The sequence below is a fragment of the Rhea pennata genome, unplaced genomic scaffold (assembly GCF_028389875.1).
Source record: "Rhea pennata isolate bPtePen1 unplaced genomic scaffold, bPtePen1.pri scaffold_23_2, whole genome shotgun sequence".
NCBI lineage: Eukaryota > Metazoa > Chordata > Aves > Rheiformes > Rheidae > Rhea > Rhea pennata.
The window spans coordinates 1,739,494-1,762,656 of NW_026907676.1; the positions used below are offsets into that span (position 1 = coordinate 1,739,494).

At 55.0% G+C, this 23,163-nt stretch overlaps 1 protein-coding gene across 1 annotated transcript; it reads right to left on the bottom strand.

Annotated features, from left to right (window-relative positions):
* Positions 1–565: 565 nt before the first annotated feature.
* On the bottom strand, positions 566–5,056 carry LOC134154335 (E3 ubiquitin-protein ligase Topors-like; the record flags this gene model as incomplete). The annotated part of the gene is made up of 3 exons (XM_062601085.1): positions 566–590; positions 1,304–1,355; positions 3,805–5,056. Coding segments are annotated over 3 exons (1,329 nt in total), but the record flags the coding sequence as incomplete, so codon positions are not given.
* Positions 5,057–23,163: the final 18,107 nt, after the last annotated feature.

The window sequence follows — 23,163 nt, forward strand, 5'->3', positions numbered from 1 at the left end:
ACAGCCTTTCCAGTGCAGCTGCTCCCTGGGCTGATCCCTTTACGTAGGCCCTGGAAATGGAAGTGTCATCCTGCTGTCATTTTGTAGATGCTTGTGGTGGTTGCATTTCCCCACTTGCAGCAAAGAGTTACGCGGCAGGCACAAACATGGAGCTGGGCTCAGTGAGGCTCTTGGCTGGGCTCAGTTTGTAGGAAGGAAAAATCTCAGAGGCTGCCACTTGAAGGTTTCTCTTTGGCATCATTCCTGGTGGGAGAGCAGAAGAGAAAAAGGGCACAAATCTCCCTGGGAAAGCTAACATCACCCCCCAGCGAGTGCTGCATTTATCCTGTGCAGCCTTAGACCCTTGTGATGCAGATGTCTGCCTGTGGATGACTCTCTTTGTGCTCCATTTACCATCATTGCAGAGAAGCAGCAGCTGCCAAAGTGTCGTTCCGCTACTCCACAAGCCCACAGCTGAAGACACAAGGTGCACTAGGCCTTGTCCGCCTTGAGATCCACAGGGCTCTCTAGAGGCTCCAAAACTTGCTGGGAGACAGACCCCCTGGAGAGTTTACCCCGCTGCCTGTCAGACTGAGGTGAGGCTGCCCATCCTGCAAGCACAAGTGGTGCGCAAAGGAGCTGAGAGTTTTACGCTTCTCAGGTCCCCTTTGGAAATGGAACGTCAATTAAATTCATTCACCAAAGCTAGGGAGCTAAGTTGTTTTTGATTCTGCTGGCACTTCCACCAGTAAGCTGGCCACTTTCAGAGGTAAATTGGGTCGAGCCAACAGTGGTACATGCATCAAACTGGAAACGGAGGCTGTCATCTGCCCCCCTCTCTTTTCTGCATACCACTTACTCTTTTGAACTCTGATGGCCCTGAAGACCAAGAATCCAGTACCCCACTGAGACGCTAAAGGTACATACTGCCACTCCCCTATTCCCTTCTATGGTAAATGGGAACAATATTCCAGCAAGTAGTTCAGCCACAGCGTCTTGGGCCTGGTCTCCTAGTGCCGTCTGTTTCCACCACCCTAAAGGCAAAGAGATGAGCTCCTCTGAGCCAGGCTGTGGGGCACTGCATGACGATGTGGGGAGAGTGCCTGGTCCCCAAAGCTGTGCAACATCACAAATGGATGTACCCCCTCCCAACTTAGTCATGCCCAAATCCTTGTGTGGGAAGGTTAGGGCTCTGCAAAGTACCTGCCCATGAAACTAGTGGTGTGGAATGCGCAGGAATGTCGCTGGCAGTGGGAAATATGGACTCATTCTGCAGGGTCTCTCCAGCCGCATCCTATCAGCCCATGGTCTTTTGTTCACGCACCTCAAGAGCACCTTGGACTTCACCGTGCGCGAGGTGGGTGATGCAATGCAGGCTGGGAGAAGAACCGGACAGGTCAGCGTTCGCTCACATGGGACACGCTTCATCGTCCCCAGCGTAAAGCACGTGTGAGTCATAGAAGGGAGACAGAAGCCCTGAGGAGCCACGCAGATGGCATGGAAAGATGGTGCTGGGCAGGAGACAGGAAAGCAAACAGTTGGAATTGTCCACCCGCAACCTGAAGCCAGGCACGCCATCACGAAGCCCTCATCCCCCAGCAGCTCACTCTGCTTTCCCCAGGCCGCCCTTCCTACAGCCCAGCTGCCAACGCTCCTGTCTGCACCTGATCTGGCACCAGCCTCCCTCCTGCCCACTGCTCTCAGCAACCTGCCTGCTCTCCATCATAACAGCACAAGGGCTCATGCTGGAAGCTGCCCCCCAGCCTTGTGCTGAGGTGACACCGGGAGCATGGGGGTGGGGAAGTGCCTGTGAGAAAGATGAGCAGGGGTCAGGCAGCGTGATCTGCTCTTGCAGATCTGCAGGGTGGCCCTGGGAGGAGACATCAGAGACGCCATGCATTTCCTCACCTCATTGCAGGGGCCCTGGGGAGAGAGTGCCAGAGCCTGCATTGCTCAGTCCTGCCAACTCCCACGGCCAAAGCCATACTCACCAGGGCTGCAGCCCAGTTCGCAGGAGCCATTGGACGTGCTGAGGTGATGCACCTCCCGGAGGTGATCTTGCGGCTGCTTAAAAGAAGCTTCCAAGTGGGGTTGTCAAGTTGTCATGTCCTGGTGCTGCTAGCTCTGCCTCCAAGCAGAGGAGAGCGAGGCAACTGAAGGCAATCTTCTTGTGTCCTGAGCTCTGGCAGCTCTCCAGCAGCTCCCATGCTACATGGCTTAAGGGAGTTGAAATGAACAAGAGCAAGAGCACTGCTGAAGAGAGCCAGTGCCAGCTTCTTACCTGGAAGGTAGCTCCCGCTCCAACACCGTGGCTTGCACTGCACAGCAACAGCACAAAGGGGAAGAATTAAAACACACAAGGAGATAAAATCCCATGGGCAGGTGGGGTGAGAGTGAAAGGAGCAAAACGTGGAGGCAATCTAAACCCAAACCCCAATCCAAACCATTCCTACCCGAAGCAGCTCAGTGCACATAATTCTCCCACCGCACTTACCTGCCTCTGTCCAGCTTCCAATGGCTGTGCAGAGCTCCTACAAACAAGGCACCAGCAGGAACACCAGACAAAGCAGGGAAGGACAGGAGTCAGGGTCTCCCTGCTGAGGGAGAGCAGAGGGTGACAGGAGGCAAGTGAGTCATGCTGAGGAACCTCTTAGAAGTCAGCTCCTGTGTGGAGGAGGGAGGTGTTGAGCACATCGCACAGCTGTGGGACTTTGCTTCCAGACAGGACCTGCTCTGTCAGTGCTCAGCTGCTCTCTTGGCACAGCCTTTTACTGCTCTCTGCCATCGATCCTCACGTGTCTGTCTGGGGCTCCTGGCCAGCACAGTAGTGGTCTGTGTCTTGAAAACACAAATCCTGCAGTAGGAGAGCCCATGTTGCAGGGCCCAGATGCTGTATCTGGAGTGGTGTTGGCGTTCATCTCTTAGACTAGTGTAAAGGGCACAGACAACGAGAAAACTGTCTCACTGGGACTCCTCAGGGTCTCCCTGAATCCCCAGCTTGGGGATGTTCTGACACCTTGCCTCTGCTCAGCATTTTTCATGGCACCCAGCTGCATTGCGCTGGTCTTTCTATAAACCTGGTGCTGCAGTGTCCTGCCAAAGGTACTTTTAGACAGCCAGCTCCTCGACTAACAGCTGTGGGGACAGACAGACGTGGTCATGTGTGCGGGCTCTGCACCTGCCAGTGCCTAGCCCAGCTCGTGCTCCAAGATTTCCCCAGGAGCCGTTCATGCCCTTCTTCAGCTCATTGAGAAGGACCTTAACGAGTCTTTGCCCCTAGCATTGCAGTTCCCCCTCCACCAAGGATGACACTACTCACCAACTGACTATCAGAGCTCGTTGTGCTGAAGACAGCCCTCAGAGTGCAGCACTCCAGACCCTTTTCCACTTGCTTTGGTGTTCTTTTGTAGTCTTCATCTCCCCAGGCTTCTTGGACTGCTCTCATCTCTGCTTGCTGACCATCTGCTGGGCAGTCCCACTGTCCCTCCTACTGCCAAGGCCATGCGTGCCTCTTGCTGGGCTGGGCACAGGCCTCAGAGCTGCTTGCCTTCCTCTTGGTGGGCAGCCAGGGCCTCCCGGGTGAGCGCTGCCTGTCCCTGCCATCAGCAAAGGGGACGTGGCTGCAGCCCTGCACAGCGCAAGCAGCCGTGTCCTCCATGTGCCCCTGCTGGAGCTCTCTCTCCTCCCTGGAGGCAGCAGGGCAGCAGCTGGGGTGGCTCCAGCTAGTTTGGTTTGGCATGGCAGAGACTAGCGAGCTGCCCGCCCTGGCTTTGCTGTGGCTGCAGCTGGGTGTGTGGAGTGGCTGCTCTTTCTGCCCAGTGTCGCCTTCCTCTGCTGGGGCTGAGTGCTCCGAGTCTGAGGAGAGCACAATGCATTCAGGGCTTCTCTCTGCCGAGGGCTTCCAATATCCCACAAGGACACAGCTGTCTGACGAGGAGTCACTGTCCTGGGGGTTGGCAGGAGCCGGCAACTGTCTCTGGGCTTCTCCTCCTGCTTGAGCTGCCCTGTTGTCAGAGTTTGTCTGTAGATCTTGGTGAGATTGTGTGGCTGTGGCAATGTCACGGGGGCCTGCATACGAGGTGACAGGAAGCGTTGTATAGCCAGGGCTGCCAGCTGGGGATGGACTCTGGGCTGGCCCTGGAGTCGTGGCTGTACCCGCAGCAGCTGCTGGGCTTAATGACGCTGAGGGGCCTCCTTCGTGCTGGCTGTGAGAGTGGCAATCATATATGGCCTGCTGGTCGTAGGTCTCCATGGTGCATGAGCACTGGGCAAAGCTGATGAGCTCGTGGACGAAATGCCTGGTGCGACTCAGCAGCAGCAGCTCTAAGTCGTCAGCAAAGGCCTGACTGTCCAGGTCATACCTCCTGAGGTTTGTCAGGACGATGAGCTCCGTGATGGTGATCAGTGACTGGTGGACTCCAAAGGGGACTCTCAGTTCGCGCTGGAGCCAGGGCAGCAACCTCTGAATGCTGTCCGGATTGCGGGAGAAGAACTCTGCGGAGATGTCTTGGGGGTGGCCGCCATGGGGAACCCTTTGCACGCGCATCCCTGTGCGGTACAGAGCACGGCAGAAGTTCAGCATCTCCTCCTCTGTCGCTGGCACATGTCTCTGAGATCTGCTCTCAGCACTGGCCTGCCTGTGCAGAGACAGCCTCTGGCTTGGCTCCCGCAGCCCTCCGGCTCTCTGCCTCTGCCTGCTGTGGCTTGGAGGCCCCTCCAGGCTGCTGCCGTCCTGGGCAGAGGATGGCATCTGAGGAGCAGGGGACTGCTGCTGCGGGTGAGCTGCAGGGCGACGGTGCCTCCTGGTGGCAGGGCGACGAGGAGCTCTCTGTCGCGGCCGCCTGGCACAAGAGCTATCTTTGGGAGGCCTCACAACATACTCCTGGTAGTCATCTTCTGCCAGCACTGTGTGCAGAATAGACTGGAAAACCTGCTTGCAGAGGGGGCATTCGGCCTTTGTTTTCGACCAGCGGAGCACACAACCAAAGCAGAACTTGTGGAAGCAGGGTTTCACATAGGCAATGTCGTCTAAGGTGTCCAGACAGATGGGACATGTAGCATCTGGAGCTGCTGGTGTTGGTGTGGTGTGCTGCAGAGGGCTGGGGAGAGCTGAGGATGAGGAACTACCATCCATGGCAGGTGCCTCAGCTGCTGCTGCTGTGCTCTGCTGAAGAAAGAGAGGCCAAGATGATTCCCTTTGTCAGGAAGACTGTGAGGGTGATGTGGGGGCTGGACTAGGGTGCAGGCGGGGGTGCAGAAGAACCATTGGCACACACCGAAACTCAGAGGAGGCACCTTTGGGGCTGAGACAAAAGAATGTGGGCGCTGGTGGGCTAATAACCTGGAAGGCCTGGGTGCCCTCAAAAAGGGAGGTGTTGTGGGTCAAGCTCCTGCCAACTAAGGAAGAGAGCAAGGAAAGGCATTGCAAAATGTTCAGGCTCAGGAACTGCCTAGGATGTGCAGAAGCTCTCTGCCTCCTTCCTCAGAAAGAGGAGAGGCCTGTTTGCACCAATACCACTTTCATCAGCCGAACACGGGAGGCTGTGGGCACATGCATTCAGTCATGCCTCAGAGCAACTCTTCCTTGATGAACTGGGAGCAGCCAGGTACCTGGGGAACCAACATACTGTGCCTGGGGACGACGGGCAGCCTTGCCATTCTTGGGTACCCAGCCTCAGCGCAGCCCTTTCTGCTTCTCCTCTTCAAAAGCATTGCTGTGCTGCTTGGGACTCAGCACTTCCCCAAAGCCCACTCTCCATCACCCCTTCCTTGCCTAGCCTAGCCTGCGGGACATTGCCAGGTGCAGCTCAGAGCTGCCGGTGGGCACTGAGGAAGAGGCAGCGAGGTGCCTGAGTGTTTCCAGAGACCCCTGCAGCCTCTTGGTGCCCACAGAGCACTGGCCATAGATGCACAGCCTCGCTGTCAGCTCAGTGAGCCCAGTGGGAGTATGGGAAAGACAGAAGGCACCTTTGGAATTGAGCACCCTGGGCTGCTGCTAGCCCCAAAACATCCCAGCCCCCGTGAGAGTGGCATGCGTGAGCGGAGCTCCTGCTGTGTCTTGCACACAGGCTCATCAGCAGCCTGGGGGTGAGCTAAGCTGGGCAGGACTCTGCCCCTGGGGAGCTGCACGGAGAGCAGAGCAGCCCCAGAAGCTCAGAGGTGCCATCACAAGGGTGCCCTGAGCTGCACAGAGAGGACGCCCTGACCACAGGACCAGTGTTCCTTTGGGAAAGGACATGGTGCCAGGGCTTGGACACCTTTGGCAAGCCTTCCTGGATCTTTGCGCTTTTCCACAGCTTTCAGGGTGCTTCCTGAGCTGTCTGGTTGAAGGTTCAGGCCCAGACACGTGAGTTCTCTGTCAGGGAGCAATGTTATTTCTTTGGGCAGAGAGAGGGCCCCTCCGCGCTGCCATACAGCCAAAGGCAGCAGAATTCAGCAACACCCCGTGTCCCTGGCAGCTCTGGACCCTGCTCTTTTCAAGGCAGGGTGGAGAGGCGATGAGCTGGAGGAGAGGACGGGGGCCTCTCCTGACCCTGCAGCTTCCCCAAGCTGACAGTGTCTTCACAGTGGGCAGGGCGGGGGCTTTGGCAGCAGGCAGCAGTGTGATGGCCTCTCTCAGCACGATAAGAGCAAGCCCCGTCGCTCCGCGTGTCCCGTCAGTTGTGGGCTGCTCAGTGAGAGCGGATGGCACCCACCTCCATGGGCTTCTCTGCTGGGGGCAGTGCGCGTGGGGAACGCAGGTGCGTCTCGGCTCCTCCAAGGGTTCAGGTGCGCTCTCCGCGCGGTGCTGTCAGGCTGGAGGGCCCTGTGTGTATGTGCGTGTGGCTGTGAAGGGAACAGGCTGCAGCTAGGGGAAAATCCGACCTGTGGCTTGGTACCTCAAACCGTGTGAATAAGGCCGCAACCGATCCGGAATTCAGAGAAGTCGTCAGAGGTAACATGAGGAGAGGCAGAAATACGGGATGAATCTGTGGAATTGCCCAGCATTTCTGAAGGAGGAAGGGAAGCATTCACCAGACAGAGCTGCCTGTGGAGGGGGCAGGGGTGGGGATGGGGGTGTCAGGTAACGTATAGCTGAGGCGCGAAAGTGGGGCGGGATACACAGAACTACCGAGAACAATCTAAGGGTAAGCAGACATGCTTCCTGCAGAGCAGAGGGAGGTGGCGAGGACCTGCCCTTGACCTCAGTGAGTTCTGGGTGATTCTGCTTTTTAAAGGAAGATTTACCTGTTGGCTCTCTCTTAATGCACTGTCTGTATACCTCTGAAGACCAGGAAGCTTTCTAGCTTGCTGCGTGGCGTCCTCTCTGCCTGGGAGAACTCAGGCTTGTTCCGAGATTTGAACATCAGCAACCTCAGGGTCACGGAACCACGGAACAGCAGAGGGTGGGGGTCAGCTAGAGCAGGTTGCTTGGGGTCGCGTTCAGTCAGGTGTTCAATATCTCCACCAACAGAGACCCCACAGCCTCTCTGGGTGACCTGGGCAGTGTTTGACCACCCCCTCTGAGTGAAAAACCTGTCCCTTGTGTTTCAAGAGAATTTCCTAGATGCCAGTTTGTGCCCATTACCTCTTGTCCTGTCACTGGGCCCCAGGGAGAAGAGTCGGCCTCCATCCGCTGTTCTTCCAATGTGTTGAAACACATTGATCAGATTCCCCCCGAGACTTCTTTTCTCCACGCTGACCACTCCCAGCCTCTCTGCATGTGATGCTGCAGTCCTGTAATCATCTTCATGACCCTTTGCTGGACTTGCTGCAGTATGGCCATGTCTCTCCTGTACTGGGGAGGGCAGAACTGCACACAGTAGTCCAGGTGTGGCCTCACTGGATCTGAGGAGAGGAGAAAATCACCTGGAGGTGACTGCCCTCCTAATGCAGCCCAGGATGCTGGTGGGCAGGTGCTGGTGCCTGTAGTCGCCATGCAGTCCTGGAGGTTCAAGATGCTGAGGGCAATGGGGAAGGACAGTATCAACTGTAGAGATGTGGCCTTTGAGAGAGCAGACTTCACCTCCTTGAGGCAGCTGGTGGGGGGCATGTCATGGGAGGCAGCTCTGAAGGGGGAAGGAGAGCAGGGAAGCTGGCAAGCCTTTAAAAGCAGCTGCCTCCAAGTGCCAGAAGAGTGCAGCCCTGTGCTCAGGAGAACGGGCACAGCAGGAGACCACTGCTGTAAACAGCGAATTCCTGATGCAGTTAGAAGGCAAAAAGGCAGCACGTGGGGGATAGGAGCAGGGAGAAGGGAGAAGGCTACAGAGGAAGAGTTTAGAAGTGTTTCCCAGGCACATGGGCATGGCCTTAGGAAAGAGAAAGCTCCCTAGCAGGAGAGATAGAGAGCAGAGGCAGGTAAAGGTGAGGTCCTCGGTGCCTTCTTTGCCTTGGTCTTCAACAACAACATCCCCCCCACCCCCAGCTCCTATGCTTAGTGGAGGGGGGTTGTGGGGGAGATGAACTGCAGGCAACGTGCAAGGTTCGAGGGAGGGATTCCTTGCCAGAGCTCTGCCCATAGAAGTGCGTGGGGCCCTCACAGACTGCATCTGTGGGAGCTGAACGTTTTAGCCTAGGTCCTTGCAAGGCTGCACTCTCTCACCTTTGAAAGGGTCTCTGTGTGCCCGTGATGCCCAGGCTGCTGTGCAGGGAGCACTGGGCCCAGGTAGGGTGGACAGACAGCACAGAGACAGCAGCACCGCTGGCCTGGCTGGCAGCACCACTGGTGCTGGTGCCAGGGCTGGTGCCGGAGCCAATATAGGCCCCTGCAGTGAGCAGGTGGTGGGAAGGTAGTGTGGAGGTGCAGGGCAGGAGGGGACATGGGGCCCACGGGGCCTTTTTGGGAGCTGGTGCGGCAGGAGACAGCCTGAAGAGGCTGGAAGAGGAAAGCTTGGCCAAGCCCAGCACTGGCTTTGCCTGCAAACCTGCTGCTGCCCCGAGCTGTGCCATAGATGGGTACAGCTGTTGCTGGCTCTGCTGCAGCCCTCCAGCAGTCTATGGCAGTGCCTCGGGGCTTACAGATGTGCCTGTGGATGCTGCACATGTGGCTGCTCAGCTGGATGAGGTTTGAGAGCCTCTGCAGGACCCCAGGGGTAAGGAGTCAGGTTTTATTTGCTGCCAGGGACAAGATTTTTTAAACAAGCATTTTTTTTCTGTGCTGTAATCTGGATGGTAGCTCAAAAGACGTCTGCCATGACATAGAAGCAAAACCAATCTCCTCTCTGATTGCAGATGTGCCTGTAGGTGAAGCTTTCCCAGCCTTTCGTCTGGACAAGGTTTTGGCCTCTCTGCAGAACGCTACAGGCAAGTAGTTAATACTTTTTCCCTGAATGAAGCAGCTTGTGATGTTATGGGATCACTTTTGTGACTCCAAAGCCATCTATCTGAATACATAAGTGAAGGAAATCTCTTCTCCAGTTGCAGATGTGGCTGGAGGGAGGCTTCTGCAGATTCTCAGCTAGCTGAGGTTTTGGAGAGAGGTCTGAATTGCACAGGTGAGGTGTGGCTATTCAATACTGGCACAAATCGTCTTTTCTCTTGTAATAGTTGTCTGCCCTCCAGATGAATCCAGGCTACCCAGCAAACATCTTTGGTATGAAGCCCAGATTCATACCAATTGTACAACGGGCTCTTGTACAAGGCAAGTGTAAAGGGTCTGTTTTGTGTGCTGGGGCAAAATGCTGCCTCTCCAGCTGTGGCTTCTTTGGTGTCCCATTAGAGACCTCCTTGTCAGGGACATTGCACCAAGGGCCAGGCTGTTGGTATAGCTGATCTTTGAGGGATGTAAAATCCTGCATCAATGCAGGATTTGAGGAGGTGCCGGTTCCAGTTGAAAGGGCGCCTGCCCCACTCTGCAACTTTGAGAATCTAGACCCACATGTACATCCTGTGGAGTGACATGATCCACTCGCCTTCCCTGCAGTTTGTATCATATTGGAAAAAAAACACTGGTACCTTCTCATTTGTATTTGGTTGTAGATGTGCCTGTAGACACTTGTGACCCTGCCTCTAAGGTGGCTCCTGAATTCAAAGCCTGGGAGGGATCCTGTGGGTTAATGGTCTCCATGGATTTCCATGCACAAAGAAACCTTTCTGTTTTCGTGTTGTATTCTTTGAAATGTAACTTACTACTTTCTCTGAAGATCCTCAGAGAGAAGCTTCCTAGATAAAGCATCTGAATATTCTGTGGGATTTTCAGAAGCTGTGAGGAAAATAGTGCAGGGGGAATTTCTGATAAGCTCCCTGGCATGATGGGACTTGCTTCTCAGAAGGATTTTGTCCCCAGCTGAAACGCCTGCCCCTTTTTTCCTGTCCTCTGTGATGTGAATCCTTGGGGGGCAGGTTTAGCTCAGTTGTTTAGAGTGTGGTGCTGCTAATGCCAAGGTCGCAGGTTCAATCCCTGTATGGGCTGTGCTGAGGGTTGGAATAGATGACCTCCAGAGGTTCCTTCCAACTTTACCATTCTATGATTCAGTGTCCTCTTACATTGCCCCCACCAAAATGCCAAAAATTGGCATGTGAGCAGGAAGAGCACATGCAAGTTTCTCATCATCCAGCCTGTCTGGTTTTGCTGTCTGCACCAGTTTCTTGGAAGATGTTGTGCCCTTACCTTTTTCTCCGCACATGAAACATTGTTTGGGCTAGTGGGCTAGCTGGACCACCAAGGACAGAAGTTTTGGTCTTCAAGCCCTTTGGGAAGTATTGCCTCCTGAAGATACTGTGTTCCTGATGAGGTCCCAGTTAGGTCTGCTCACAGTTCCTTGCTTTCTAAAGACTTCCCTTGCTTTCACCTTTCCTTTCTTTCTTTCTAAAGGGACAGATAATGAGACTGTGGAAGAGGAGATGTTTTGGGAAGGAGGCAGTCACAGAGTGTTTGTCTCCGATAGAGGAGCCAAGCCTATGGAAGGAAGAGGGATGCCAGGTAATTGCTGTCCCTTGTCAGCTGGTGTAATACCTCTAACTGCTTGTGTGCCTCTGGGCTCCTTCCTTAGGAGATAGGAAGATCGGCCAGCAGTGGCTTTTTGGAGCAGCCTTTCATCTCTGGTATGTGGCGATTATTGCTGTTTGTGATTTACTGGGGCAGATGTTGTTGCAGTCTGTGTAACTGCAAGGGGACCGTCATGTGCAGTGAGACAGGAGAAGGAGACCGTGTGCAAGATTCCTGTTGTGTTTGGTGCTTTTAATTCTGAAGCCCAGGTGTGTCGCTTTGGTCTCATCAAATCGAACCTCGGAAAGCACCGTGTGAATTCTAGTTCTCTCCTGAGTCTAGTAGAGCAGCCTGCTCTTGACGGAAAGGTAGTGTGCACATTTTGGAAGATTCTGTGAGTGCAGCAATGGTGCTGCTTGTAGGAGGAATATAGTGGTGAAAGCCCACGATACGTGTCTCTCTTGATCCTCACATATATTTTCAGGGGAGCCTCTGAGACCTAAAGGGCATTTTTCTGTTGGCCAAGGCTAGAGGACCAGCTTGTAGGTGTAACGATTATTTCTGGGCTTCCCGCATTTAGCTGCATGCCTTTGGTGCTGTGAGGGGATGCAAAAGTCCCCAGAGAGCAGTGCTGGAACCTGGATGCATTCAAGTGTTCCCTGGAAGAGCTGTGAGAGGAGGAAGGTGAGGTGATGCCTGTGTGTTAGGGAAGCCAGAGCACACAGTGACTGCTGGGCTGGAAGTGCAGCTGGTACTGTTCCAGCTGCAACTGTGCCTCTCTGCAGCCAGGGCCCCCAATGTCCCTGAGCAAGAGAGCAGGAGCACAAGAGAGCCTGCCTCTGTGAGCTGGGCTTAGGGTGCTGAGCTGGGAGTGCCTTCCTTGGCAGGGAGCTGGGAGTTCCCGCTGTTCCTCGTGGAACCTAGAAAACGTTGCAGCTGCAGGGTTTTCTCTCAGGCAGACATGTTAACTCCTCAGCTTGCCTGGGAAATCTGGAGGCACCATTAGGTGAGGAGTAATGCAGTCTGCCACTCTAGTGTGCAGAATGGTAGTATTTCTCCTCCAGGTGGGGTAAGAAGAAGAAAGCGGAGGCTTCAGCTCATAAAGATCTACACAAACGCATTGTAATAGCTTCTGAAGTCATCTCCGGTGTGGTAGTGGCGAGGGTAGTCTTGGTGGTAGTAGTCCCTTTGCTGCTGAAGAAGAGAGAAGGGTAAACTGCGTTATTTTCCCCACGTATTGGTGGATGGCTGCTCTTAGCAATTCAGAGCTCTAGTGCTGTGGAATGCAAAGTGAGCTGTCAGCAGTCCTGTTGAGATTTCTGCTCTCAAGTTTTTTAATTGGCCTCGTGATTCATACCAACAAATACGCTGTGCTGAAGCTTGCTTTTATTCTATCAGGGAACCAGTTAGGCCTGTCACCAACACTGCCTGTAAAAGGGAAGAGGGCAGAGCAAATTCAGGCCGAGGAAAGCAGGAGGCTGACATGGCCATGGAAAATGAGGACTTGAAGAGTAGTCTTAGTCCACTGCTAGTGAATTAGGACACCCTGTGTTGTAATGGTGATATTTCAGATTTTTCGCTTCACCCTAGAGGCTGGAGCAGATCCGATCCTAGTGATGACTCTTTCTCAGGTACATGCATGTCATTGGATTCTGCAGAAAAAGAGTCTCTGTTGACAGTAGCTGAACCAAGTCACTCCAAGCCTGTGTATCTTTGTATAACTGCATACTGTGTTTTTTCAGGGGGCCACAGCTGATGCTGCAATGCCCTTAGCAGCCTGGAGACACCCTGAAGGCACCTAGACCACTGATTGGGTGGTTCAAGTTATCAGCCTGTGAGGATGTTTTCCAGAGGTCTGTATCACGATGTTGTTTTCCACAGGCACCTCTCCTTGTTAGGGATGTCCCTTCAAAGGGCTCAGGTTTCTGCTAGGGTGTTTCTTATAAAGCACGACATTGTTTAAACCAGGAGAGACGCTTGTTCCCAAGCCAGTGGCAGCTGCTGAAGACTTGAGGTGAAGTGCTGGAGGCCGTGAAAGGATGGATCTCTTTGGACCCAGCCTCCCTGAGGTTTCCTTTGTAGGGCTGCCATTAAGGTTTCCTTTTTGGAAGGGCAAATGCTTAAAAATGCAGAATCCCTGGCTGTGATTTATTCCCCAAAGATTTCTTGGAGCTGGTGCTTGGAATGAGAGGTGTAAAAGGGAAAGAAAAAGCAGGCTGTGTTGTGGAAGAGAAAGAGCACAGAGAGATCTGCCTGGGACCCCTAATGAATGTTCCTCTGCATCAGCTCCTTCCTGCTGAAAGGGCCCAAGGCACAGCAGAATCGCAGTGACTCCCCTGGGATGTAGCAGGCAGGGTGAAACCTGACTCTAAAACCTTGGCTTCACAGGAGCCTCAGATCAGAGACTGGTACTCAGTTTTGCACTACAAATTTACAGGGTTTTTCTACATCTCCTGAACTTTTTGTTCTCTGTGCCAGCTCACGGCACAAATGTCTGCATCCCCCCGCCCCCTCCCAGTTTCCTTACCCAAATGTTCTCATCCATCAGGCTGCCAGGGCCAGCCCAACTGCAGCACCTTGCAGCTCCTGTCTCTGCATAGGGGAAGAAGTTCTGCTGCTGCAACCCCTCAGCAGCTCTTGCTGCTGCTGAACCCTGCTGTCCCAGCAGGAGCTCAGCTACATCTGTGACACAGGACATCCTGCTCTGTCTCCAGTCTCAGCTTCTCTCCGGCCAAAAAGTCAGGCCAAGGATTGAGCATAGACTGGCGGAAGAGCACTGCCCACTCAGCTGAGGTTGTGCTCCGGGCAGATAAAGGTCTAACGCTGCCACAGGGGTCTCTGGCAGAGCTGTCTGCACAGCAGGCAGAGCTCTGAAGCGCTCCCACATTCCCACACAGTCACAGGAGCAGGGACTCAACTGGCCTCTTTGGCTGCCCCACAGCACTGCACCCTCCCTTCTCCCCATTCAGGAGGGAGATGTACAGACATGACCACTCAAAATGGATACATGCTGGTCCTTGTCTGTCCTTTGTATCAGGGAGGGGGATGGCTCAGCTCAGCTCAGCTCAGCTTCAACAAGACACACATGCATCCTCCGTGCTGCTCTTCAGCTTCTCTGGCCATCCCATGTGGTCCAGAAAGGATGTCCCATAGCAGCATGCATGTCCCAGGCACCAGCAGGTCTGCCGACCCAGGGATGTACCCTCCAGAGATGTTTGGCTTTTGTTGTGACTGAGCTCAAGTGAGAGGAGTGGGGAGAAGCAGGTGATTGCTTGGGCAGCTTTGAGAATGACCTTGAAAATGCTTGCCTGTGGGGACAGTGACTGCAGACCACCCACTGCCCCCAAAGACTCCTTCCGGGCTGGTCTTGAGTCAGGAACAGGAGCATCTTTGATGAGGATGTTGATTGAGCCCGTGTGCATGGTGCAGAACAGATTAGCAGTGCGTCACTGTAAACCCCCTGGCCACCTCATTGCCATGCTGTTGTTGGCAGTTGGTATTTTTCAACTTTGAATAAAACAAATCCAGCCATTGTAGGTACTTCTGGACTTGTGAGGATTTTTTTCTTTATTTGAACATTGGGACTGAGCAGCAGAGAGAAGTCTGAACTACATGTCCTGTGCTCTTGTAGTCAGTGCTGAATTGAACAACCCTGCACACTCTCATCTGTTGTGAGGAGGGGAATTTTCCCTTTTCCCTCTGGGTTTCCTGGGTCAGTTCCTGGTAGCAGAAAAGAGCATTTCCCGTGAGCAGGGGAGGCACAAGAAGGTTCCCAGCACATCAAGAGGCCAGTGAAGACACAGCCAGGAGATGTTTTGGGAAACTCTTGGGTTTCATTTGTGGCTGCTCAGGATGCTCGCTCTTCTCTTTCTTGGAAGATGACACAGGGCAGAAGAGAGAGCCTTCTATAACCCTGACTGATTATATTTTAGCCCTAGTAAAGTGTATGCCTTGTGCTGGGTACTGGTCCTAACACTGTTGATCTCCCAGCCTCCCGGAGGTGTCCTCATCGGGGCTGCCATTAAGTTTTCCTTTTCAGAAAGGGAAAATGGTTATCCTTCCAAGTCCTTTGGACTGCTCAACTGGATCAGGACACAGCTGGGGCAGGGAGGGGCAGGAGACATTGTGAAGGATCCCTGTACAGCTGTGCGCAAGTACAGAAATTCAGCCCCGAATTCACCCCAGGGTGTTGTAATCAGAATAGAAAAGGTGATGTGCTCAGCAATCTGCTGCCTGCTCTAGGAGAAGGCCATACCTTTTAACAGTGAGTATGCGCCAAGAACAAGGCTTAACTACGTAACACCTGCTGATAGACTTTGGAAAGGACGTGCCAGTAAAGAAGCAGAGTAAGGCACACCTTAAGTGCTTTTTGTAACCCAGCCTCCAGGAGGCAGGCAATATTGCTGAGTAAAAAAGAATTTCAATAACCTTTCCTCACATTTCCCCCAAGCCTGTTTTTTTCCTACATCACTTTCAGCCTTCCTACTCAGCTGTTAGACCCTCCTGAGCAGAGTTCCTTGTCAAACCAGAGAGCCCCCTATTCACAAGTGCAGGGAGCCTTTTCACCCACAAGTGCATTGCTCGAGTCTGGCGAGCTGGGAGGTTTGTGCGGGTCCTGCTCCTGCACTGAAGTGAATGTGTCACCACAAGGCAGGAGAGACGTCCGGAGGTCGGGAAAACGGTCTTCCACTCACAGATCCCACCAGTGGGAGAGCCAAGAGAAGTCTGAGGGGCCTGGGTGGGAAAGAGAGAAAATGAACATGATGGGAATAGGAACACGTGAGCCAGAGGTCCTGCTGGGACATGAGGCCGCAAAACTGCTGGGCAGGGGATGAAAACTGTTGAAGGGCAGAGGTACTGTGTGAGCAGGAAGCGGGTTATGGTGTCAAAATTACCTGTTCTCGTTTGTGCATTCACAGGCACCAGTAATGAGCAGCTGGAGTCAGATTTTTAAGTTTTTTTAGTTTTTATTGCTAGCAATAAACTGCCTCTTGGCTGGCAGCACAAGAAGGGGCCACAAGCAGCTTTTTGTTACAACTTTTAAGCAATAGTTAATTGTTACATGTTCAATACTTTAATTTACACAACCAGCCAGATCGATCCACAATTTTTACTTCTACCCATCCTCTTGCTGTGTTACAGTACAAGAGAGTTCCGTGACAACCTCATATGGTCCATCTTCTTCATGAGCTGATTTTGCACCTCTTCTGCTGGTACCTTGGAACAACTTTTGTACTGCTGGCTGGGTTAACCTGGCTTCTTTGCAGATCTTCAACTTTGTACAAGAACAGGCCTAAGGCGAAGTCAGATAAGATGTTCTGCTTGCAGGGTACATGAGCTTCCATGTTCTTTTTTCTGCTAAACTAGAGGACAGTGGAAATTCCCTTAACATTCCCTCCTTTCATTTCATGCATACCACCTTTCAATATTACGCTGGTCTACACCGATATCTCCTTACACATGGAGAGGCATATTTGACCCATGCATGAGACAAGAGAAAAGCACCGTTCCTACTGCCAGGATTAATGTTAAAATTATTAAAATACATCTGGTCCACACTCCCAGACCTGGTAGCCATGACCACAACCATGACCAGTTCTGTTGCTAGGAAATTAAGCAGTTACTGCTCTTTGGCTACTCGATGGAAGGTACGCACATGTCATTGAATGATGTTTGCATAATATTTGTTTTTAGACAGTGCATGCCAACACACACACTCCCTACTGTGTGGCCACTAGGTAATCTAAAGCCCAGCGATTCTAGAGGGCTAATGGAGAGAAAGACTTTGCTTCTACTTTTAGGTTTCTTGAGACACTTAAGAGCAGCATTTTGAATGATTTCAAGGGTGGCAGAGATGACACCCACACTTGGGAACAGTGCACGCATTAACTGATTTAATTTTTTAGGTCTTTTCACTGTGTTAAAATAGTACAGTTCCCTGCTAGGATGGTCTTGCTTCTGTGCCCAGGAGGCAGGAGGTAACATCAGTCTCAATGGTACTTTTACATTTTGATAGTCCCCATTTGCCTGAGTATATAATTTGGAATGGATTTTCACCTATGCACCAGTTGCTATACTTCTAAATGCACACTGTCCAGCTGCTATTACCAGGAGTGACCGCAAGGCGGGCAAGCGCGGGTCAGAATCCAGCAGAGAGAGATGCTCAAAGTCTCTGTTCCTGTGAGGAACGGCTGTGAGAGCTGGGCCTCTTTAACCTGGGGAAGAGAAGCCTGAGGGGGGATCTTATCAATGTCTTAAGTATCTGAAGGGAGGGTGTCAAGGGGACAGGGACAAACTCTTTTCAGTTGTCCCATGTGATAAGGGCAGAATCTTTTCTCCTTCTCTGGAGATATTCAAAGCCTGTCTGAATGCAACCCTCTCTAACATGCTCTACCTGACCCTGCTGGAGAAGGGGGGTTGGACTAGATGATCTCCAGAGGTCCCTTCCAACCCTTCCTATTCTGTGGTTCTATGATTTTTATGATTTCTGTGTCCCCCAGGTCAACTTTGAGCAAGACACAAGTTTGTGCCGAGCTCTCTTCAGTCACAACTGGCCAGCATCTGCCTGCCAGCAGAGAGAAAGAACACTACAGCCTGCTCAAGGTGACATTCAGGGATGACGACAGTTTAAATACCTGGCTGTAGTAGCAATACCTACTGTTGAACAGAAGCATATCTTTCTCCAGTTTTAGGAGAGCACTCACCATGTGGGAGACCTTGTTCTGCCCTTATCAAACACTCTGGGGGTCAGAAGTAGTTTGACCATACAGGAAAAGCCAATTTATTTTCATATTCAGGAATGAATGGAGAGAGCTTGGATTTGCCAAAGCAGCCGCAGCCAGGGAACACGGATGGCCACAACGCAGACGCAAGAAAAAATAATCTATCTCTGCTTAGATACCTCTGCCTCCAGCAGCAGTGCACACCTTATGCTCTGGCTTTAAAATGTACGTTTAACCAAGGGCCTGGGAAAAAGGAGTAGGGACACCGGGGTCAATAGAAATAAACAGAAACAACGGGCCCTGACCTGTAAGCTCTTTGAAATAGCTCTCCATGCAAGGGTGTGTTCACATCCTTCTCCTTGCTCTAGCAAGGACAGAGCCCATTTATGGCCATCTTTTTCCTTTCCTCCTTAGCAAAAGGAGGACAAGAGGAAGACCCCAAAATAGCACTAGAGCTCTACATGTACATACCTCAGGGCTCAGGCCGTGCTTTTTTTCACAGCCATCTTCTTTCCTCATTACTGCAGAGGACAGACTGCTAACGTTTGTAACTTAAAGCTGAAAATAAATCAAATTTTCACAGGTTGATCGAGAAAACTGAATACTGCACTGCGCCCGCACACTACAACAGCAGCTCCTGCCTATCTGCTTTTCCTAACAGTCTCCCCACACACGCCCAGGGCGTTTCAGCTTTCCAGGAGGGGAGAACATCCCGGGGCAGAAGCAGCACAGGCAGCAGCTGCTCTGTTCCTCTCCCTCCTCCCCTGCTGCCTGTGGGGTCACTAGTGCTGCAGTTCTCACAGCTCAGGGCTTCTCGGCACCCTCCAGGCCACAGCGCGGGCTGAAAACCCCCGCTGTGTCCCTGGGATGCTCACAGGTAGTAGCTGCCCCCAGCGCAGTGCAGAGGTTTCTCTCCCGTCCCTCCCCTCCGCAGGCTCGCCCAGGCCCTGGGGCAGAGCAGGGCCCTGCGGCAGCAGCGCCCCGCAGCAGCGTTTCCCCACGCACCAGCACCAGCAGCCAGGGACACACAGGCCCCGCCCCCACAGCCGGAAGTGACGCCCCCTGCACCACAGACCCTCCCACCCCTCACTCCTCCAATAGCTCCTATGGGGTGTGGCCTCGTGGGGTGGGACCCCAGGGAGGGGGCGGGAGGGAGGCAGCAGTGCGTGTGCGCTGTTCAGGGGCCAGGGAGGGAGAGGCGGGCAGGGGAGCTGAGGGGAGGGACCAAGAGGGGCGTGGTAAAGAGGGAGGGGCGTGGCCGGTCACGGTAGAGCATGCGCAGTGGCCCAGAGGAGGGCAGTGAGGGGCGGGGCGGGTGCGGGGCTGCCCGGGCCCTGCGGGCGGGAAGGGGGCGAGAGGCGGCTGCTGCCGCGGGGCAGCGTCTCCCGGCCCGGGGCCGCCCGGAGCCTTTAGCCACAGCGCCGGGATCTGCCACGCCGGGGCCGAGGGCCGCGGGCTGGGCAGAGCGAACGGCCGTGTGCATGGGGCAGCCGGAGCCGCCGCAGCCTGGCTGTGTGGCCGCAGCGGTGGGGAAGGCCCGGCCCGGCCTGGGCCACCTCCGGCCCCCGGGAGTCCCCGGCTCTTGCACCCTTTCTCCTGTGGCTCAGTGCCGGCTGTGGTGCCGGTTTCTCAGCACCATCCCAGCTGTGAGGAGAGGCCGTGGCTACAGCAGTGCTTGTGTTCTCTCTAGGCTGGAGGCAGGAGGCAGCCAGTACCCCGGTGCCCCTGCTGACAGCCCCGCTTTCCCTGGGACAGGTCCCCAGCCCCTCTCTTAGCCCAGCTGGGCTGTGGGCTGCAGCTGGTTAGGGTGAATCAGCTGGGCAAGCTGCAGAGGAGAGCCTTCTAGCACCAGAAACTTGGAGGAGAGGGTAACTGTAAGATCAGTGAGTAAGGAAGAGATGGCCTCGGATGGCAAGGAAAGGTGCCAGATGGTGCCAGGAGGATTAGCAGGCAGAGCAAGGGGTGTCCTTGGAGTGGCTGTGTGCTCTGGAGTGCCTGAGGAAGGGCAGCCTGTGCAAGGGGCATGGAGTGCAGGGGTGGAGAGAGGCAACTTGGTGGTGCTGCCCAGCTGTCAGCTGCCAGGCAGGCTCCAAAGCTGAAAGCAGAGGCTTGGAGGCAAGGCCATGGGGATGGGTGTGCCCATGGGGACTGCCAAGGCGTTGTGCTGGGGGTGCCCCCAGCGATCCCCGGGGCTTGGTGAGGGGTGTTGCCACAGTGAGCAGCAGGACTTGGTGATGGTGGTGGCATGGTGCCTCCAAGGCCCTGGTGATGGGGCTGTCTCCATGGGGACTGTGTCCCTGCTGTGAACAGAGCCCCCGGGGTCCTCCCTCTGAGGAGAGCTGCTCCCTGAGGAGGCAGCAGCTGGCCTTGGGGCCAGAGCAGCAGGACCCCAGCAGAGGATCATGCAGGGGGATGAGGAGCGGCAGCAAACATCTGCTGCCAGGCTGCACACGCACTCCCAGGCAAGCCGGAGCGCAGGGGCGAAGTGAGCCATGGGGCTGGAGGCAGGGGCAGGCAGCAGGCATGGGAGCTGCCCGGAGAGCAGGCAGCTGGTTTGGCAAAGGAGCAGGGGTTAAAGAGGCAGGCAGGAGCTGCTGCGGCCAGTGGGGAATTTCTTGCCAGTCCTCGGGACTTTCCCTGGGACAAAGCACAGCAACCTGCATGCTCCAAGGCCCCCACGGAGCCCGTGAGCTCTGCGCTGAGGGGCAGAGAGCAGCTCTGCGCCCAGCTCAGCCAGGCCGCGTGCAGCCAGAGCTTCCCTTGCACACAGCCCTCAGGTTTCCTGCTCTTCACCAGCCACTCAGGCCAAGGCAACCACCTCCACCCTGTGAGTCCTTCTGCCCACAGGTGGCCAGCGGCAGCTGCACGCAGCAGTGCAGCGCAGCTGGATCCCAGCTTGCTCCCACCAAAGGCACAGGCTGCCTCGGCTGCCCAACGCACAGGGCTCACGTGCTTCTGGAAAGGTGCAGAGCTGACCATGACGGTGGCCTTGAAAGCCTCTGCCTGACTCCCCGGAGCTGCCGAGGAGCAGGTGGGAAGTGCTGGCAAGGAGCAGGAGGTCTCTGCCTGCCTGCAGGCTGACTGCATGCTCTGCCTGGCAGCCTGCAAGGACATACCTGGGGGTGCCCAAGGCAGCTGCCATTTCCCGTCTCTTGCCCCACACTGACAAAGCCTCTGCCCAGCCAGGCTGGCTAGCAGGAGAAGCAGAGCACCCGCAAGACCCCTGCCTTGCTCTCTCCTGCTCCTGCCAGGGCTCAGCTCCAGCCGAGGCTGCCTCCTGCAAGGCTTGGCCCTCTCCCAAGTGCTTCTTACAGCCCTGTGTCCCTGGCATCATGCACAACCAGAGGCACCAAATTCCATAAGCCTTCAGAAATGTTTGGCTTTGTACGTCAGTTCCACTTGGCAGATTTTGGAAGGACGTGACTTCTTTGGGGTGTCTGACATGGCATTTTCATACACCACCTGCTTTGCCATCCCACTGCTGTTCATGCTGGCATCTCGTTATTTATTTCCCTCACATACACACCCCACTTAGGCTTTCTCAATCTTAGCATGCTGCTGGAGCAAAGGAAAGGAACTGGGCTGTGGGGGGGCATAGGTGGGGGAGACAGAGGGTGCTGAAAAAGTGCAGAAAGCAGGTGTGTAAAAGTAGGGGACTCTGCTGAAAGAGTGAGATTTTTCTGCTGCCTTGCTATGGGCAAAAGCAGGAAATGGAGAGCAAGAAGAGTAAAGAAACTTCTGTCTTCCACAGCATCTCTATGGAAAAAAGTGGGGACAGGATGCAATGGGGCCACATTGGGGCCCCTCGCCAGCAGGCAGTGGGGCAGGGGCTCATTGTAAAGGAGTTTTGGGTGCCAAAATAGGAAGAGCATCCCTCCTCCTCAGCTACAGAGGTGAGGCAAGGACAAGCAGCAAGTGAGAGGGACGACTGCTGGACCAATACCATCAGCCCAGGCAACAGTTCCTTGTTCCCAACACTCCTGCAGCTCCCTGGGAGCCTTCAGGGGCTCCTGTTTGAGGAGGCACACAGAAACTTTGATCTGAAAAACCTGCTGTGGATCCCGGGCAAAATCCTGCCTGAGAAGCTTGTGTGGCTCAGGAGACCATGTGGCAGCCAGGATGCCTGGGTGCTGGGGCTGGGGCTGCCCTGATGCCCAAGGCCCCTCTGGAGATGAAGGAATTTATCAGAAATGTTTGGGAAATAACTGGGGGGAGGGAGGGGATTGCTTTCCAGGACGTGGGAGGAAATCTCTCTGCTCCCTGGCTGGGCCATCTCCATGGCGACGGCATAGTGAGCCCCCACATGACACGAGCTGAGGTCACAGCGGGATGTGCTGCATCACAGGGAGGTCTCCCTGGAGTCGTGGGTGGGGGCCCTCACTGCCCTGCGAGGCCCAGGCGCTGCTGGGCACTGCTCACGCAGTCCCCACCACTGTCCTTCGTAGTGGCTCCGTGGCAATGACAGGGGACAGGAGGCAACGGGGGTGCACTAGGAGCCCTTGTCGACATGTGGAGGAGCAGCAGCATGTTGGAAAGGAGTATTGGGTGATGAGATGGGAAGAGCGTCCCTCATCCTGGGCTTGAGAGGTGAGCTGAGGGCAAAGGGACAAGCGAGATGGAGGACTGCTGCAGGGACACCATCAGCCAGGAATGCACTTCCTTGTTTCCAGTGCTTCTGTAGCTCTCCAGTGAGGATTGACACCATTTGTACCCTTTTATAACTGTAACTTGGCAGAGCAGATTTGGGGCTCTGAGATTTCATCCTGAGATGGCCACAGCCTCTGTCCTCCTGCAAAATGGGCTCCAACCTCTGCACCCAAAAGGCAGCCTGTTTGGGAGAGCACTTTGTGAACAGGTGGAGGCACCACTGTCACCCTGTAAGACCTGGCTACCCCAAGGACTTTTCTCTGGGGGGTGCACTGCTGGGGTGAGCCCAACATGGCCATCTCCCCCGATGCCCTTGGTCACCCCATACCTCCACTCCCTGGCACCAACAGGCCCAGAGCTGGTCTCCCCCTCGCTGCCCTGTGCCCCCGTGGGGCTCCTCAGCTCTCTGGAGCGACCCCTCCAGGACCCCCACCCAGCACTGCCAGGCACAGCAGGAGGGCTGCAATGCCCTGGGGCTACCCTGGGTAAGGAGCTGGGACAGGAGGGCCGAGAGGACACTGCCCTGCCCTAGTGGCAGCAGCACGTCGCCCGCAGGCTCCGGCACCCCGGCCATTCCCAGGGCTTCATCGCTGGCACCAGCACAGGCCCCAGGCCTGCCCTCCAAGCCCAGCACGGCCCCCAGGGTGCAGGGCAGCGAGGAGCCCCGCGAGGACCCTGCGGCAGAGCCGCCGCACCCGGGGCCCTGCACTGCCCGGGCACCCGGCGCCGGGCTGCCCTGAGGCCCCGCCGCACCTTGCGCTGCCGCCCACAAGATGGTGCCGTCCCGCGGTGGGAGGGGAGGGGGCAGAGCTGGCTGCCAGGGCAGGAGGGTGCAGCGTTGCCATGGCATCGCCTGAGTGCGGCCCTCCTATTGGCTGTCCTGAGGAGGAGGGCGGGGATGGACTGGAA